Source organism: Egretta garzetta, unplaced genomic scaffold, assembly GCF_000687185.1.
Source record: "Egretta garzetta isolate BGI_Z169 unplaced genomic scaffold, ASM68718v1 scaffold532, whole genome shotgun sequence".
Classification (NCBI taxonomy): domain Eukaryota; kingdom Metazoa; phylum Chordata; class Aves; order Pelecaniformes; family Ardeidae; genus Egretta; species Egretta garzetta.
Window position 1 is genome coordinate 113,950 of NW_009258799.1, and position 19,014 is coordinate 132,963.

Sequence of the window (19,014 nt, forward strand, 5' to 3'; positions counted from 1 at the left end):
GAAGATGGGAAAAGCCTGGCCTCTTCACGCATTTCTGTGTGGTTAGGGTCAGAGCACTGACCTCTCTGCTGTGCAGCAAGACTATAAATGACCTCCAGCCTTTAAGTGACACAGGTGATCTAATAAAAGGCTAAAGACATCCAAAGTGCCTACATCAGGCAGGACTCCTCAGCACAGAGTGGTACCCAGCTGTGTTCATAGGACTTGCAAATTACAGTTGGCTTGTTCTATGCTGACTGCACTTGAAGGCAGAAGTAGCATTTGGCTATTTTAGCTGATGGAACACACCAAAACAACTAGGAAGTTCCTGGCAAGCGACAATCAGGGGGTATAACTTCTTTCCAATAATGAGTTTCATGGGGTGTTCTGATGTAAAGTACAGATACATCAGGTACTGTTTAGTTTCATACCAGTGCTTCTAAGAGATCAGTAGAGTGAAAATACTAAGAAAAAATGGAGACTAAACCCCTGTGGTGGTAGAAAACCACACGTGGTTCTAAAGGTCAGGCTTGTGTTAAAACCGAGCATTTTCCAGAGCCTAAAATGATGGGGAGATGGTGACTTTGGAAAATAAGGATGTGGAGAGAAAACTTTTCCAGTGGAAGAAAGAGCACAGAGCTACAAAGAAAGAAGCTGTGGTACAGTTCTCTCAGTCCTTCTGTTCAAGATCTTTGACTTCTTTCCTTCATCTGTTCCTGACAAATTATGACTCTGACGTCACTTAGAAAGTCTGACTCACTGTGTGTTAGCCCACCTTTCATCTATCTGATCTGTTTAGTGTAACACCTACGTGATACTGTGATCTGCTCTCACCCCGCCATCCAGCTCTGCCATGCACTCCACACCAACCACTTGTATTGAGTGGAAAGGACGATTACCACTCTAGCAAATTAAATAAAATTACTCGAGTGATTATGTCTGTTAAGATACTTTTAGGTACACAGGTCAGCACTAGATTACAAGCCTTCTGCTTTTATGTGATCAGGTTAATGGTTACTGCCAGAAAGAAGACATCCCAGACGCTTCCTGGCTCGGGTATATTCTAACTAATAATGATTTGAATTTGAACATGCAATTCCAACAGGAGAAAAGATTTTGCTGAAGTTACTGTACAGGGATAGATTAATGGTTTTAATACTGATTAATAGCGGAAAAGAAAAAGTAAGAGCGGCAAGACAAATTGATGCATCTGACACTAATTGCTAGAGTCTGTGGTTTCTAAGATAGAAGCTTCCATATAAAACATTTGTATCTTTGACAGTTAATTATATCCACATATATCATCAAGTCCCTCAAGATTACACAGAATAATTTGAGGCATTATAACTTAAAAATATTGCAACAGCTGTGTCACTTTTTCCTGTTTTTTGAATACCTCCGTCTTTCAGCCCAGTCTCTGGATTTCCAAAAGCAGATCTTTTGATACCTGAGATGAAAACAACACAGCCAGCAAGTTTGACTCCTTCAGTGGAGCAACTATAGCTTTCCAAAGGAGAAGGCTCTTTACTGTTTCATTGCCTGGATCATATGCAGCCTGTGCAGCAACGCCGAGAGATTCCACAGTTCAATCTGTTAGCACAGAGGGTCAGTTTCTAGAGAAAGCAGATATTCTTCGGCCACTTCTCTCAAGAAAAAAAAATTCCTTTAATATTAAAATGCCCAGCCTACCTTTTAAAATTAAACTAAAATCTAAAATCAAACTTCCTGCTATTATCTGCTTTACATTCTTTGCCTTTGTATATTTCCAAGCTTGGACTGATTCATAGCTGCCTCTTCTACACACAGAGATTTGCAGATCTTTTTCTTCAAAGAATCTTAAGATACTGGGCTCACACTGCAGAATAATGATAGTCAGGACAGCTTCATGGTGAAGTTACTCTTGGTAATTAAAAAGCTACACAGAGCCAACCACTGAAAACAGAAATGACAGTACTCCTTTCTCCACTGCCCAGAAAAACTACCATCGTTCCCATAACTCACCACATTGGACTCCTCAAAAAAGCACATGATATGGATAGTTCATGTTACAATTGCACATCTTTACGTTCTATCAGGCCTCCTCCACAAGATTCTCCTTCTTGAAAATGCTTTCATACACTACAGCCTCTGCAGGGGTCTGTACTCAGCTGAGGTATATGAAAGCAGTGGCATTTTCCTCAGACCTGCACAGATCTCTTGGCCTTCACTCCGTTTTCTTACTCATGAGGAATGGAATTGTGAACAGTGCTTACAGTTCAGTAATGCTTACCGGGTTCAGGCAGTCCCCTGCAGATGGAAACAGGATACCCTAAATGGCACTAAGGAAATCTGTAGAATACAACCCTGGAAACCTCCTGGGGCAGCTAAGTTTCTGCAATGGACAGAGCTGCTTCAAATGGGCACCAATTTAACAGATGCTTTCTGATTTCTGGTTCTCATTTAAGTTATCTTCTTTTTGTTTTCTAAAACTTGCCTCCACAGGTTAAGCAATCAATGTACTAGTATAGTGTTAGTAAAGCTGTGGAGGTGTAAGACATCTATGTACTATTTTTCATTCTAAGTTACTTTATCCTGGTAGCATGATCACAATTCCAAAATAATCTACCTTAAGATCAACAGACTTCCTTTCAGCATGGAGCTGGAATTGATTATCACAGATAAAAACAAGAAGGAGAAAAGCAAGCAAAAGGAAACACACTAAAACACACTAAGTATTGAAAGAAGTATGACTAGAAAAATATGACCTTATAAACTGAGTTGTCCTTGCAGACAACACTTTTCATCTGAAATGTCCAGAGAAGTTAAAAGACTTCTTTTATTTTGTCTGTTAAAAGACTGTTTGAAACAATTGCTTTTTCCCCACTTTAATTCATTTTCATATTTCACAAAACAAAATAAAGAGGCAGGCATACTATGTCTAAGAACTTGAGACCAGGTGATACTACAACAGCAAATAGTACACTAGCAATACGGGGGGTGGGGGGGAATAAAAGACTGATATATTTCATAAATGCGTATCTGTTCTGATGGACAAAAGTTACTTTTGTCTTTCATTAAAGTAAAATAAAGTACCTGTATAGAATAATAAGAAACACAAATGCTGACAGAGTGTGCATCTCTTGATGACCCTGGTTTGGACATTTATTTAAAGGAAGCACAGAAACAGGGAAGAGCAAGCGCTATGCACTTCACACACCAAGGAAGTCTTATGTCTGACTTTGACCTGACAGAGGAACAGAAATACAGGATAAAAATCGCTGTGCAACAACAGTGCTTTTTCATTGTTAGAGCTCACACTTCCGAAAGGCAACCACAAAAATCCAGAAAAAAATAGGTTTTCAGGTAAGTAAAGAAATTAGAAGGTCAGACAGTTCCTGCTATGGACAAAAATCAGACCTTGCAGTTCTGAGAAACAACATTCCTCATTCTGCCTCAAGTCGAGGTAAGACAGGAAGAATAAGATTTCCAAATGCAGAGTCTTGAGTTATGAAGTATCCTGAGGAATGTGCGTGTGCGTGCTGGAAAGAGAAAAACATTTGTTAAAGCATAACTCCCTGCAGTACTGATATAATTCAAGACTTTACAGTTTCTGCGTTAATTATTTATTTCTCCCAGTCTGCTCCTCAATGCTGATAGTCAAATTCAAAGGCAGCATTTTAGATCAGCCACATCTGAACAGGGCCCATCAAGGGAATTAACTTGGCCATTCCCTGCTGCTCCTTTTTCAGCAAATCCCATGGAGGCGGGGAGAGTGGTAATGAACTCCTTAATGCTCTCCTCTGCCTAGACCCTATGCTTCTGCTCCCATCTATAACCAACTTACAGGTCTCGGTACGTGACATCGGCCACACATGACTGCCAGGAGCGTGCATCAGTAGTGTCACACAGCCTGAGGCTACATGTACACACAATGTGACCAGACACACTCCTGTACAATGTGGGACACCAGCCTTCTGCTCATGCCATGTATGTATGCTTGTTCACCTGAGGAGGGCAGCTGCTGTGTATGGCTCTGTTCTACCTTTGTAAAATAGTATGTAGGCCTTCCCAGTTCAAAGACTGGACTCCAGTATGCTAGATGGCCCGCATATTCCTTCCTTCCATCACTAGGGAAAAGCCCTAGTGGATATCAAATTTAGCCTGAGCCAGCAGTGTGCCCTTGGAGTGATAAAAGCTACCAGCACAGCGGGCTGCATCAGCAACACCACAGCCAGCAGGCCAAGGTGAAGCTACCCACGAGGCTGCATTTGTGATACCACCTTTGGTTTGAGATACAAACTGGAGCCAAAGAGATGGCTGGGGGCTGGGCTGGAGCTCTCAGTGTCCAAGGGGAGGACTGAGCTTCTTGCAAGAAGAAAAAGCTGAGGGGAGATGTTTTCAGATACCCAGTGACAGGATATAGAGAAGACAGAGCCAGACTCATGAGCCAAGAAAGGCTGTGAGAAGTCCATCCCTGGAGAGCTTCAAAACTTGATTGAACCACAATGTCATATAGCACTGCTCCCAGTTGTTCTTTGAGCAGGGCACTGGACTAGACACCTCCAGAGGATCCTTCCAGCCTGTCATGTTCTGTGATCAACACAGGACACCAACCAGAACTCACTTCTGCTCCCATTCATTTTAGGAGAAGTAATCTGGGGCCTTTACTGGGTAACAGAAACACAATAAGGCACAGGATATGTGAACAGGGTTTTTAGTTTGCATCTTAGTGTTTTTTCCCATTCCTGTGCCCTCTGCCAAATCATGCTGTCTAGAGTGCCAGAAAGGCAGGTGGCCATGTACTGGCTCTCCTGCTCAATTTCCAATTTCAACACCAAAATCAGCCTCACCTGACATGAGCAAAATAGCAGCAAATAGAAGCCTGTAAATGTACAAATAAGTTTTCCTAATCTTTCATCCCTGTCACTCGTAACTGCAAGGTATTTACTTGGCATCTACTGAGATTCAATTAAGGAAAGCCCTGTGGCTAGTCCTCCTTAGACTTCATGAGACATTCAGAAGTATGATGAAATTGACTCTTGACTGAGATGCACAAAACAGCTATGACGATACTGTAGGCTACATTCTTACAACCATATCGAGGGAGAATGAGCCGACAGATTTACGCTTTCATCATAACACAAGAAGAAACTTCAGTTGTGACAAATAAAGAAACGTATGAAACCTAACCTCTAAAAGGGGCTTTTCATTCTCTCTAGATGAAGGACTGCTCTCTGAAGGGATGCACATCTAAAATAAAGCCAAGCTAAACTCTGCCTGATTGTATCAGCTTACCTGCAGTGCAGCCTTCTGCTGTGCTGCAATGTGCTGTTGCTCAGCATGATCACGGAAATCCTTGTTCAGCGGTGATCTTGCAAGTGCAATGCTGAAAAAAAGAACAAGATGGTATGACACATACCACAGAAAAAAGATGTGTCCTTGCCATTCTAGCCATAGATTCCATGACGTGCACAGCTCATGATTTATTTGACTCATGGCTTGACAATTGTTAACTATTGTTTGGAATTAATATTTGCTAACATAAGAGAAAGGAAAAACGGAGTGACCACAGCTGCATCATTTGACCTAGCATAAACAACTGAAGCCAAACAAAACCCAGAAGACTCACAGTTCTGAAGCCTGTTGTGGACTTTGCTTACGGGTGGAGTCCCACTGAAGTCAGTAGAACCACTGGGGTGCAACATTAGACAATGTCAGCAATTTTTAAAACAACAGCTTTGCATTTTGCCCATTACTCAGTCACCCAGTGACTGTCCTAAACAACTGTGATAAACAGAAGCACTAACAAGAGCTCTGCCATCTTCAGTATAAGACCAGTTCTTTGGCAGGTGGACAGCAGATCACTGCTTGTGGTTAAGGACCTTCCTATTGATGTTAACTGAAATAATGATCCTCTGATGGTAGCTTAGAGTACCTAAAATTAATTTTGCTTATCTATCTCAGTGCAGCATATATTAGGTTTCAAATTAAAACTTCTAAATAGATTTTCTTGGCTTTCACACCTTAAGGCTTGTCCACCTTGTTAACCAAAAAAGAGGAAATGAAAAGCAGACTTTTTTTTTCCCCAAAGTCTATCTAAGTAACATGATCAGCCATCCTCCAGATTGAAATCAGTGAGGACTGCCATTAGAGCTGTATCACAGGGCAACTCATAACTAACTCCGAAATTGGCTCTGGAAGCTGGTGCTGAAAGCCAAGCTCTCCTCAGTCATAGAGACAAAAGTATGAAGGACAACAAGGGATCCAAGCAAACTCATCAACTGACATTTCCCAGCAGCTTCAATGTCAACAGCTGATTTAGTAAATCAGTTTTTCAAATGCAGCTATGCTTGTGAAAAGACCTTTAGCCAAATCTACGCCTAAATGCATAATGAAAGCTAGGTAAAAATCCTCTGAACAGATTTTTATGACAAATATTAAGATAAGCTTCATTGCTGGAGAAAAATACTACTTGGTTTATTTAAAACATAATATTTTCAGTTATTTTGAAGGTATTTTTATTGCATTTAATTATGCACCCTCTAACTTTTCAGTATGATTTCTGTAGGTAGTCTTAAGGCTTCATCATAAGCTGACACTTTTTTCTGTTCTTGGATAGAGAATTCCCATATGCCAAGGCCAGAAATCAATAACTCATTCACCCATACGCTGGCCATGCCACGATTTGCTTTAGGTACATCAAGCTTTTCTCTGTCAAGTTTGCAGAATTTCTGTGGTCTCATTTCTGAAAACTCTGTGGTCCAGAACCTTTGGCACAACAACTCTGTCACAGAACTGTCAGATTCTCAAAAATCACACATCAGCCCACCATGCCAAAGCAGAGAGTGTGACTGCTGCTTTTATGTTCCCCCTCTATCCCCACCTTCAAAATTAGTAAATTTTAATTCTGCTCACTAGGATATACTGGTTTATTTCTTTAAAGAAAAAAGAAAGCAAACAAGCACTCCCTGAAACTCTGCAAGGCTTGCAATGAAGCATGAAAACACTGTAGCCAGGAGTCAGGGGTTGTACACAATAGTATGATATTTCTATTTTGTTCTCTAATGAATAACTTTGCTTGAATAATAACTGTACACAGAGTCACTCGGAGATCTAACTTGGGCAATTTCAAATATTCTGCATGCTTTTTGACAGTGTGAAGGAATTAAAGGTGACCTAGATCTTGAAAAAAAAGACACCGTCAGCACTCAGGCTCCATTCAGTGTTTGACTCTTCTGCAGATACAGCATGTAACATGCTGTGTCTAGAATATGGCACTGCACTCACTTCATGCTAACCCAAAAGTTCAACTATCTCAATTTCTCCATGTAAACCAGTGTGTGATTGTTGAGTTACTGATTTATAACAAAAATCTCATCTTTTTGTCTTAAATGGGAGAAATCCCAGTGACTGCTCCCAAACTCAGATTATTAAATTATTAATTATTAAACTTCATGGTGTAGAATCATCCTTACAACACAGCATCAGAAGATCTGCAGTCACATAAAACTGGCTTTGTCTTGCACACAGGGCGTTTCAAGGACAACTCACTCCCTGCCATAACTGTTCTTCTCTAAACACACAGTACCCTGAACCTAATGGTCCGCTACTTCCATTCCTTAGGGCATTTTAGCTTAATAATTCAATGCCTTCTCAGTGCCTGCTACCTGATTCGTCTTTAAGGTTGACTTTAATACAGTTCAGTAAGCAGATCTGCTTCTTCCTTTCTCAAAGGGAAATTGTGTAAGCCACCATTCAGGATCTGTAAACAATTTTAAATACTAATATGTTCCTAAAGTGCAAGGTCGTTCTGACTGGTCATTGAGGATGGTCAGAAAACACTTCTGATAAGTGTTTATGTAAGTTTACAGCTCACTTGCTATTTTTTTTTGATTCAATCAGTGATGTCCAAACAGGTCTGAGAATATAAAATACCTGGCTCCAGGGTGATTTGTGGAAGACTGGTTTTGCATAAGTAACTTTCTCTTCTCCTTGTCTAGTTCTGCCAGGATTGCAACCCTATTTTTATTCTGGAAACCTGGTGGGAATGACAGAAAAACATTAGAGAGATTTACTTGATTTCTATGGCCCAACTCTAACCTTGTGGAATTAAAAGTCTCTGTACAATATGACATTATGATGAATACACTAATCTTCAAAGCTTTGCACCCATCTGAAAGGCTATTAATAAATAGGTTTAATTTTTCCTTTTCTCATTTTACAATATGAAATAGCTTCCTTAAGCTCCCATACGTATTAATACATTTTAAAATACAGGTTTCTATCTCAAATTAGATCCTACCCATTCCAAAGCCAGCTCTGGAGCTATAAACAAGGTACATGATCAAATACTTGCCTTTCAAAAAAAGGTAAACTTACCAGGTTCTAGATTCAAAATGCAGTCACTGAACATACAACTCAATTATAATAAACGAGTAATATACTCACAGGGCCTAACTTCTTGTGCCAGTGAACTCAAACTATCATACAAGTTTTACATATGTAACGGGGAAGAATGAGATGACCGCTAAGCTTGCGCACGTGCTTATACAAAAAATTACAACCTTGTATTCAATCTGTGCAGAAAGGTTTTAGTTTTAATACACTGATGCCCTTACATATACACACTACCCTTATGTTGAGTATGACCACAATGCTGGAATAGGGAAGCAAAATTAAACTGTCTGGACACAATACGAGAATGTGACCTTTATTTGCTCTGTACATCATTCTCCCAAAAGGACCTTGTATACTAGAGAAGGGGTCAAGAATTTAGAAAATGCCTAAAATAGCTGCTATTTCTGTATTTTCAACATTTCCTTCTAAATTAAAATGTGGCAAAACTGCTGCATTTACACAGGACTCTTACATGGTAAAGGATCTTACTGTGGCCATCAAATAAACCAGATACACAAGTCCCTGCTGTTGCCCATCATGCCCACACAGCACAACTGAGGACAACAGCTACAAAGCTGACTCTTATAGGCCTCCATACCACTAAGGACACTCCTGGTGTCAAGAATATATGCTTTTTTTAATCTCCAATTTGCTGCTAGTCTATAAATATCAAGCCACCACACTATCATAAAAAGAAGATGGAAAAGTCATGTTATCTCCTTTATTTCCTCCATACAAAAAGTCATTCCCACTGCTGCATGTTGTGCTTCCCCCCACCCCGTCCTGAGCGCTGTTTTAGTTACACCACTAAAACATGGTAGCCCACAAGCTGTTAGGAAGGCCAGACACAGTAACTCTTAAGGGAAGTATCAGCATGTCAAGGTAAAATGGTTTCAAATTTATTTTCAGTAGTTGCACTCAAAGTTCATTCCCTTTGAGAAATCTTCTGTTGCTGCTCAATTACATAATCCAATATTCCTTTTACTAGCATGGCTCAATGTAGGAGACAATTATCAGGTAGAAACCTTCAACTCTAAATAATAATTTGCATCTGTATTGCCTTGGTATCAAGCCCTCACCTTTTTCTTTTACTATCCTTAATGTATGCACCCTCAGAGTTCTCAGAAGTCGTTTGATTACTTTACTGCACTTTTATGCAAGATCACCCATAATCATCTTTACATTTATTTGTTAAAGGATTTTTTAATTAAATTTAATTAATTGCTACTTCCCTGTCTGCTAAGCTCTCCTTCCCACATAGCATTAGTTCCACTTAAACTCTGTTTTCTAAGTATATTGATTCAGGTCTTCCATGTTTCTCTGCTCTTTAGGTATTGTACACTCTCTTTTTTAGAACACTCTGCACTTGCAATGCATTTGAAACATTAAAACACATCTGAGTGTGTGTGCTCTAAGAGATACAAAGGCTGAGAGATCTTGCTAAGAGGTTGAGATTCAACATTTCTGCGTTGCAGCTAGCCCAGACTTTTACTTTCTTGTAAACTCTGGAGACAACGCTGTAATAGGATGACCGAAGTACCTCCAAGAGGGTCTGAGCTGAAGTGATCATGTCCGTATGCTTGTTATACAGTTTTCAGCCAAAAAGCTTAATACTTGACATATTACTCAGCAGCCTTCTGCTAGTGCTTGTTTATTCCAAACTGCGTAAATCTAAATGCATGCTTGGAATTCAGATGATATGGTGACCGAAGCAAGGAAAAGAGATTGCTTTTAATGTAAGTTGCTGTCAGCTAAAAAATAAAGACTGAATATGCTTACATTTGTCATGAAGCAGATGGCATGATTCAGAAAGGCTTGAGACATGTGTAAGAATAAAATTTTAAATGCTGTTCTTAAACTGCGATCAGGAACTGTGCAAGATTATCCCTGTCTTCTATGTTAGTACAAGTCTTGCTATAGTATCTTAAGGCAAAAACTCTAGAGGGATTCAGAAGAAATCCAAGTATTTTTTCTTCCTTTTCTTATCCCTCTAAGACAGGTTGTTTTTTTTTTTAAAGTAGTATTTTGCTCTAAAATTCAGACATGCCCATCAGCAACCTGCTGCACTGAAAAGTCATTTGTGGAAGAAAGTTTATTAATGATAAGTAGAAAAAAGCCTACTTCAGAAAATGTAGGACATCCATCACATACATGTTAGTGCTCCTCAGCTGAGCAATATTAAGTTCCTACATGTGGATACATTCCTAGCAGAATGAGGACATCAAGTCCTGATAAGGACGGAATGCTATTAAAGGGGAAATGCTTAGCTAGTATATGGAACTTAGTTGCTAGAGCAGAGAAGCAGCAACTGCAAGCAGGATAAGATGATGACAACGAAATAACCAATGAGTGAGCTGGAGGCTTATATGTTTGTCGGATAGACAGTAGCATGTACGAATTAGAAAGTATACGTGATCGTGTGTACAGGGCTTGGAAGAATATAAAAGCTGTATGCAAAGGTATAATAAACAGCTTCTGGAGATCATATTGGTCGGCATCAGGAGTCCGGTCTTCTGCACCTACAGGTATTTTAAACTTCTTTAAAATGTAAAGTAGAATCTGTTAATTTAAAAGTTAACATTGGAGGGGTCAGGCCATGAGAAATCCATTTTAGGGAGGAAATCTGGCATCCTTACAAAACAGTTCATCGTATCTGGCAATACATAAATGACACGTCCATGTAGATTCTTCCCTACCCAGGACCTCCATAAAGACCAACTTCAAACAGCTACAGAAGCTTCCTACTTCAATTATAAAGAAAGCAATTTTTCATCTGTAGATTTCATATGTCTGTTCTGCTTTCTAATACTAAAAATGTGGACAAGCAAAAAAAAAAAAAGCCATTCTTAGTACAGACCGGATTCTCATCAGTAAAAGGAAGTGTGGATTTTCAAACACAGCAACTTCTTAAAAAAGCTTTAAGTTTAGACTTCCCTTAGCTGTGCTGAGTTGCACTATTTTGAGTTTGAACACTTCATTAATATTGTAGTTCATTAATATTCTCTGCATTGCAGACACAAGAGTCCTGACACAAAATGACCCTTTCAAGGCAGCAAAGTAGATTAACGGCAGTGTCTGATGTCAAACTGAGCACTTGGATTCTCAGATTACTCTCTAAGGTAGCAGATTCGGGGTATTTAAAATTTAAACCTATTCTTTCTGACACCTCTATTTCCGACATCAAGCATTGTATTATGTGCTCTGTGCAGGAGCTAAAAGTTTACTTGCACCGATGCTTTGCATTTGAAAAGCAGAAAATTAGAGAAAGTTGAAGCCTTGCTGAGCAATACTGGTAGCTTTAAGAGCTCACAGCAAGCTTCACTCTTCAACCTAATCCTACCATCCTACCCCACTGCTATCTATGTCAGTTCTACTAGCTAACTCCGCATGGCAAGGAACAGGATAACTTTACTGTTAAAAGTTCTTGCTTTAAATCTCTCATCTTTTCCTTGATCTGTTGGTTGCTTCAAATTCACAGTATGTGTACGTTTTTTCTAGTATGCATTATTTATCATTTGTCCATAGATGCGTAACGGCACAAAAGAGTCCTCTGACAATCAGGATACACTTCTACTAGTAAAACAGGTTTCAAAGCTGGATGTCTACTCTAAGGTCTGTACATTACAAAGCACTGTCACTGCACACCGTTCTGCCTGCTCAATTCAGAAAGCATTTCACAGCAATTTCTTTACTGAAGTGTGTGCTTTCATAAATGGTAGCCTTCATGAAGCGAGGCAGCAACCTCTTAAAAAAGCATAATCTAAAGACCTTATTAAACACACAATCATTGGGGAAAAGATGGAGTAACTGTATTTTGGCTTCCTCTTCTGCTCATGACTACTGGCATCACAAAACATCATCTAGTAGTCTGCTGGACATCAATACTTCTCAGTAACAGTTTACATTCAGGTATGCTTTCATATACATTGTGTGACAATGAAACAAAAGGCATATTAGTAATTCGGTAAATTTAGTTGAATTACTACAAGATACATTTTGACTGTCCCTCCAGAAAACAGCTACGTGCATAGCTGAATTAAATCACTGACTGTTTTATGGCTGCAAAGTTCTCCGGGGAAGAGGTATGCTAATCAAGTACTAGGAGATACTTTAAAAGCACTTTTGATTAGGATTTTAAAGATGAGAAGCTGCATACGAGTGCAGCAAAACCAAATAGAATTGAATGAAAACCTCACTTCAGGCTGTTGTTTTAAACAAAAGTTGCTGGGGGAGGGAAACCTCAATCCATCCCGCTCCTACCAGTTTGATGCCAGTGCCAGCAATAGGTGCCCAGAGCCTGGGGAAGAACCACGGGTCAGCAGGAGAGCTCCTGAAGAACAGCACAAAGGAATTCCAGCCACTCCAGCCAGTAAGTCAGCTTCATCAGGAGCCGGACTTAAATGCCTCTCTGCAAACACATGTAGCACGGGGAATGAACAAGACGAGTTAAGAGACACACGCATGCCTGCAGGGCCATCATCTTATTAACATCATGGAGGCATTGTGCGATGACTCCTATGACTGTAGTGTTGGAATGGAGTGATACAGGCTCCTTAGGAAGGACAGGCGTGTTGCCCTCTGTGTCAGTGATCAGCTGGAGTGCCTGAAGGTCAGCCTGGGGATGGATGAGTGGCCGACCAAGAGCTTACTGGTCAGAATGAAAGGGAGGGCAAGGACAGCCGACATTATAGTTGGGGTCTGCTACAGGCCACCCAATCAGGAAGACTGAGCGCATGAGGCCCTCTATAGACAGAAAGGAGCAGCCTTACATTCATGAGCCCTGGTCCTCATGGGGGACTTCAACCACCCTGATATCTGTTGGAGAGAACACATCAGGGCATAAAGCCATTCAGGAGGTTCCTGGAATGTGTTGATGATAACTTCCTTCTCCAAGTGACAGAGGAGCCAACAAGGAGAGATGCTACACTGGACCTTGTTCTCACCAACAAGGAGGGTCTGGTGGGGAATGTGAACCTCAAGGGCAGCCTTGGCTGCAGTGACCATGAAATGGTAGAGTTCAAGATCCTCAGGGCACAGAGAAGCATGCACAGCAAGCTCACAACCCAGGACGTTGGCCTCTTCAGGATCTGCTTGGTATAGTACCATGGGATAAAGTCCTGGAGGGAAGAGGGGCCCAAGAAAGCTGGTTAATATTCAAGGATCACCTCCTCCAAGCTCAGGAGCAAGCTGGTTTTGTATCCCAACAAAGAGCACGTCAGGCAAAACCACCAGCAGGCCTGGAAGGATGAACAAGAAGCTCTTGGACAAACTCAAACACAAAAAGAAAGCCTACGGAGGATGGAAGCAAGGACAGGTAGCCTGGGAAGAATACAGAAAAATTGTCTGAGTGGCCAGGGATCAAGTTAGGAAAGCTAAAGCCCTGGTAGAATTAATCTGGCCAGGGACATCAAGGGCAAGAAGAAAAGCTTCTATAGGTATGTCAGTGATAAAAGGAAAACTAAGGAAAATGTGGGCCCTCTTCAGAAGGAAACAGGAGACCTGGTTACCCGGGATATGGAGAAGGTTGAGGTACTCAGTGACTTTTTTTGCCTCACTCTTCATCAGCAAGTACTCAAGCCAAACCACCCAAGCTGCAGAAGGCAAAGTCAGGGACTGGGAGAACGAAGAACTGACCACTGTAGGAAAAGATCAGGTTCAAGACCATCTAAGGAACCTGAAGGTGCCCAAGTCCACGGCACCTGATGAGATTCATCCATGGGTCCTGAGGGAACTGGCAGATGAAGTTGCTACGTCATTATCCATCATACTTGAGAAGTCATGGCAGTCTGGTGAAGTTCCCACTGACTGGAAAAGGGGAAACATTACCCCCATTTTTAAAAAAGGGAAAAAGTAAGACCCAGGAAACTACAGGCTGGTCAGTCTCACCTCTGTGCCCAGCAATATCATGGAGCAGATCTTCCTAAAAACTGCTAAGGTACATGGAAAACAGAGAGGTGATTGGTGACAGCCAACATGGCTTCATTGAGGACAAATTGTGCCTGACAAATTTCGTGGCCTTCTAGAACAGGGCTACAGTGCTGGCAAATAACAGAAGAGCAACTGATGTAATCTACCTGGACTTGTGCAAAGCATTTGACACTGTTCTGCATAACATCCTTGTCTCTAAATTGGAGACGTGGATTTGATGGATGGACCGCTCAGCGGATAAGGAATTGGCTGGATGGTCACATTCAAAGAGTTGCAGCCAACAGCTCGATCTCCAAGTGGAGACCAGTGATGAGTGGCATTCCTCAGGTTTTGGTATTGGGATCCAGTGCTGTTTAACGTCTTTGTTGGTGACATGGACAGTGGGATCGAGTGCACCCTCAGCAAGTTTGCTGATTACACCAAGCCTGTGGTGTGGCCAACACACTGGAGGGAAGGGATGCCATCCAGACGGACCTTGACAGGCTTGAGACATGGGCCCATGCAAACCTCATGAAGTTCAACAAGGCCAAGTGCAAGGTCCTGCACCTGGGTCAGGGCAATCCCAAGCACAAACACAGGCTGGGCAGAGAATGGACTGAGAGCAGCCCTGAGAAGGACTCAGCGGTGTTGGTTGATGAGGAGCTCAGCATGACTCACAGCCTCACAGACTCTGGGCACTCACAGCCCAGAAAGCCAACTGCATTCTGGGCTGCATCAAAAGAAGTGTGGCCAGTGGGCTGAGGGAGGGGATTCTGCCCCTCTACTCTGCTCTGCTCTGGGGAGACCCCACCTGGAATACCGCATCCAGCTCTGGGGCCCCCAACCTAACAAAGACATAGATCTGTTGGAGTGAGTCCAGAGGAGGGCCATGAAGATGATCAGAGGGCTGGAGCACCCCTGCTACAAAGACAGGCTGAAACAGTCAGGGTTGTTCAGCCTGGAGAAGAGAAGGCTCTGCGGAGACGTTATAGCAGCCTTCCAGTACCTGAAGGGGGTCTACAAGAAAGCTGGAGATGGGACTTAGTGATAGAAGAGGGCACGTAGCGATACGGCAAGGGGTAACAGCTTTAAATTGAAAGGAGGTAGATTTAGATTAGATATTAGGAAGAAATTCTTCACTCTGCGGGTGGTGAGGCACTGGAACAGGCTGCCCAGAGAAGTTGTGGATGCTTCATTCCTGGAAATGTTCTAGGCCAGGTTGTATGGGGCTTTGAGCAACCTGGTCTGGTGGAAGGTGTCCTTGCCCATGGCAGGGGGGGTGGAACTGGATGATCTTTAAGGTCCCTTCTAACCCAAACCATTCCATGATTCTATACTACGCTTGCACACTGATCAGACTCAGATGCAGAGCAGCAAAGTCTGTAGATGATGACATAATTCAGCGCCAAACAACACAATCTTCTTCTTTAATACAGAGTCAGTGAACAGAATGCTAACTAGCTGCTTAGACTGTGTTACATGAACGTCCCCACATACCTTTAGGCCAAAAGGATAAACAACCACCAGGACAGAAAAAGACATGGTAGAATTGCTACAGCCTGAAGCTTAAAATTCTGTACATATTTCAAGAGCTTCGTTCTCCCAAAGTACCAGAATTCTTCTGAAAAGTTCAGCTCTGTTTGAAGCAGGACCTGTATTTCTTCCACCTGCGCAGACCTAAAGGAGAGTTCCTTCCTGAGAAATTATCTTTCTCTCATTTCAGAAGGCTTCCTCTCAGAGAACTCACACATTTAATTTAGTAACACGCAATGTATGCTCTGGCCTTGCTGTGCACAAGCATTACAAGAGCAGCCTTATTAATGCATTTTGTGTAAGTACTGTGAAGTATTGCTGCAGAAGCAGTGTATTACCAAGCACCTGAAAGTAATTCCTGTAATTTAGAAGCTGATTTCTCCCCCTCAAACATACCACTCTGGTCTATGAGCTCATCTTATGGACAATACACAGCATGTTAAAAACTTTTCCATTTCTTTTAAATGCTGTAATCAGTCTCATGCAATCAGTTCCATGTGGTACTAACAGCCTGAAGGCTTTTGTTCAATTCTATTTGGTTTTGCTGCACTCATACACAGCTCCCTCATCTTTGAAACTCTAATCAAAAGAGTGCTTTCCTGAGAGTCCAATGAATTAAAGAAAGTCCAGTCCAGTAAATCTTACCCTCTGTAGTCTGGGTCTGCAATTAATAGAAAACTCAGTGAAGGCCTAGGAAAATACTCGGTACTGATTAAAGGGAAAGAAATAACTCGGTACAAAAAAATTACAAACAGAATCTACCTGTGTAGAAGGCTAATGTTTAATTCATCCTTACAGTTCTGAGTAAGTACTACTGGTCACAACCCTTTCAGTGAGTGTTTCAGTAAATCCCTCTTCCTTTTCTTCAAGAGGAGGGAAATGAGAGAATGAATTGCTTGCATGGCACCAATACGTGTGCCATGCAGCAAGCATTTGTCTCAATCATTCCCGCTACCAGACTGCATCAGGCCTTGAACTGTTGCTCACATTTACCTGTTCCTTTCTAATTTTCCTAGGTGTATTATTTATAGGCTCATTTTGGTGATTAAACCTGATAGCGTTTCTTTCCTCTTAGTGGAAATAATTTTCATATGATAATTAAAATTAGTGAGTCTCTAAAGGGTATCTCGAAGTATAAATGCAGATTCCAAGGCTCCATTAAATTATAAGCTTCTAAATTTGGAGGGAAGCAAAGGCATTCTGGCACAAAAATCCCATCCTACCTCTCTATGACAACATTCTATTTCTCAAAGTGATGCTGACTTGGTATTCACAGAATAAAGCAAGATTTACCATTGCCTACCAACTTCTCAGAGTTGAAATTTGCAGACAACTATCTGCAATCTGCAGCACTCCTCTCTCAACATTTTAAAAAAAACTCAATAAGCATTATAAAAACTACCTTATTTTCATCAAGTAGGAAGTAAAAATCTGTTTTTTGAACCAACACATTTCTTCTTTATGTGTTTTGAAAGCAGAGGCAGGGAGGAAACCACACAAGTGATTTGGCACCCCTTGAAAGTATCAGCACTTCAGAATTAATTACACCCAGCTTTGTGGGACTGCTTTCCCAAATAAGGACACTCAGACACAAACACCCATGAGAAAGTCTCAGATTGCTGGGAAACTGAATTCTGAATTCATTTCTTATAACCAGTAAGTGAAAAGCCGTACCCGAGAACTTTCTCCTTAGCTCTTCCATAGAAGGGACAAGCCCGAGTTCCATTAAGATTTCCAGAAAGCACCTCTAGAGGGCGATTTAAGACCCTCCTTCAATCTGCCGTGTGAGCTCCCCCACACCCTCAGCTCAGTAGACAGACCATTTCCACATCTTGAACAATTTTACAGATGTAATTCAGATGTGTCATCATGCAAAGAAACATTTCATTGGAGTTAGCATTATGATTTTATCTGTCCTCTTCTCCTCCTAGGCCTGGCCACTTGCTGTCTATCCTTGACAGCTATTACTGCCTGGGTCTTGCTGCTCCCATCACAACTGCTGGCTATTCCCTGACATTAAGCACAGGAGCTGCACGTCATGTTCAACGCTAAGCGTTTTAAGTGTCTGAAATGTGCTTCAGGAAGTAACTGCAGCACCACAGGCATGACAGCTACTTCATCACCTGAGCATGAAGGAATGCACAGTAATTCGGAGCTCCCCAGCCATCAGTGGTCTTTTTCAACCATTTAACGTGTGCCTTCACACAGAAGGTTTGCTCACATTCTGCTGCCTCTTTTCCACTTCTCTTTCTATAAAATCAACTTACAGTTCTGGTGACTTCACTGACATTTTGCACATAGTCTTTCCCCTTGAACACTTAGATTAAAACCTACCTTGTCCTGAAGGATTTGCTGCCATCCTTCAATTTTCGGCCCTAGTTTTATTCACCTGCAGTTCAAATCTTTTAACCCCACAAATATCTGCAAAACAGGCACAATACAAGATAAACATACTCCTTTAAAAGAAACGTTTGGATTTCATTCTGTCATAGGTTTCATAAATGTGGCAACTGTTACAAAGCATAAGCCAAATACAGCATGCACGTTGCTTAAAATATGTAATACGATTTACATTGTTCTGACTGAAATTTTTAGCTTGAAGTATTAACCATTGTGATCAATTCTTTTTCAGATTCTAGTAACTCAAGAATAACCTCTAGTCATTCTAGAGTTACGCATGCTTTTTCCTAACAGAAGTTCGTCGGACTACACTTAATAGTCATGTTAAAGCATTACACACCGTAAATGCTAGAGCCCTGAAAGACCTCGCTTTAGGGTCTAGCTCAAGAAAACCGGTTATTTGAGGAAAGAAAATCAAAATCCCAGCTACAAGGCCTGCTGAAGGTTACCATCCTCGCAGCTGTGGCAAAGCAAAAAGGGATGCCCGCTCCTCAGCCATACGTCACCTCGGCCCACCATCAACTTCTGTTTCCATTAAGGTGCCGGGCTGGGAAGTGCAGTGCGGAAGGGCTCCAGCTCAGCCTGGTGGAGGAGAGGGATGGGAATACCGAATCCTGCGGGAAACGCGGACCACAAGTCTCGGTCAGATTGCAGCAGGAGACGAGGTCGGAGTCACACCCGGAACGGCGGGTCCCTGAGCAGCAACGCCAGCGCAGCGGCAAGGTAATTCAGCACCAGGGTTAAACAGAGAGCAGCGACACCGGTGTTTCCCCGGGAGGACCGGCCTGACCCGCGCCGCGGAGGCCAGGCACCCCGCTG

General features: G+C 41.8%; 1 protein-coding gene across 2 annotated transcripts; it reads right to left on the reverse strand.

Moving 5' to 3' along the window:
• Positions 1 to 1,323: 1,323 nt before the first annotated feature.
• LOC104135938 (INTS3 and NABP interacting protein) lies at positions 1,324 to 18,989 on the reverse strand. Of its 2 annotated transcripts, none has more exons than XM_009649635.2 (5): positions 18,702 to 18,989; positions 18,130 to 18,216; positions 7,894 to 7,996; positions 5,254 to 5,344; positions 1,324 to 3,497 (listed from the first exon to the last, which is right to left on the reverse strand). In XM_009649635.2, the coding sequence occupies exons 2-5, from the start codon at positions 18,152 to 18,154 to the stop codon at positions 3,402 to 3,404; spliced, it is 315 nt and encodes a 104-aa protein (XP_009647930.1). In that variant the 5' UTR covers positions 18,155 to 18,216; positions 18,702 to 18,989; the 3' UTR covers positions 1,324 to 3,401. The 2 variants fall into 2 exon arrangements, with proteins under 2 accessions (XP_009647930.1, XP_035745247.1); XM_035889354.1 differs by having other exon boundaries at positions 18,645 to 18,989.
• Between the last annotated feature and the right edge of the window lie 25 nt (positions 18,990 to 19,014).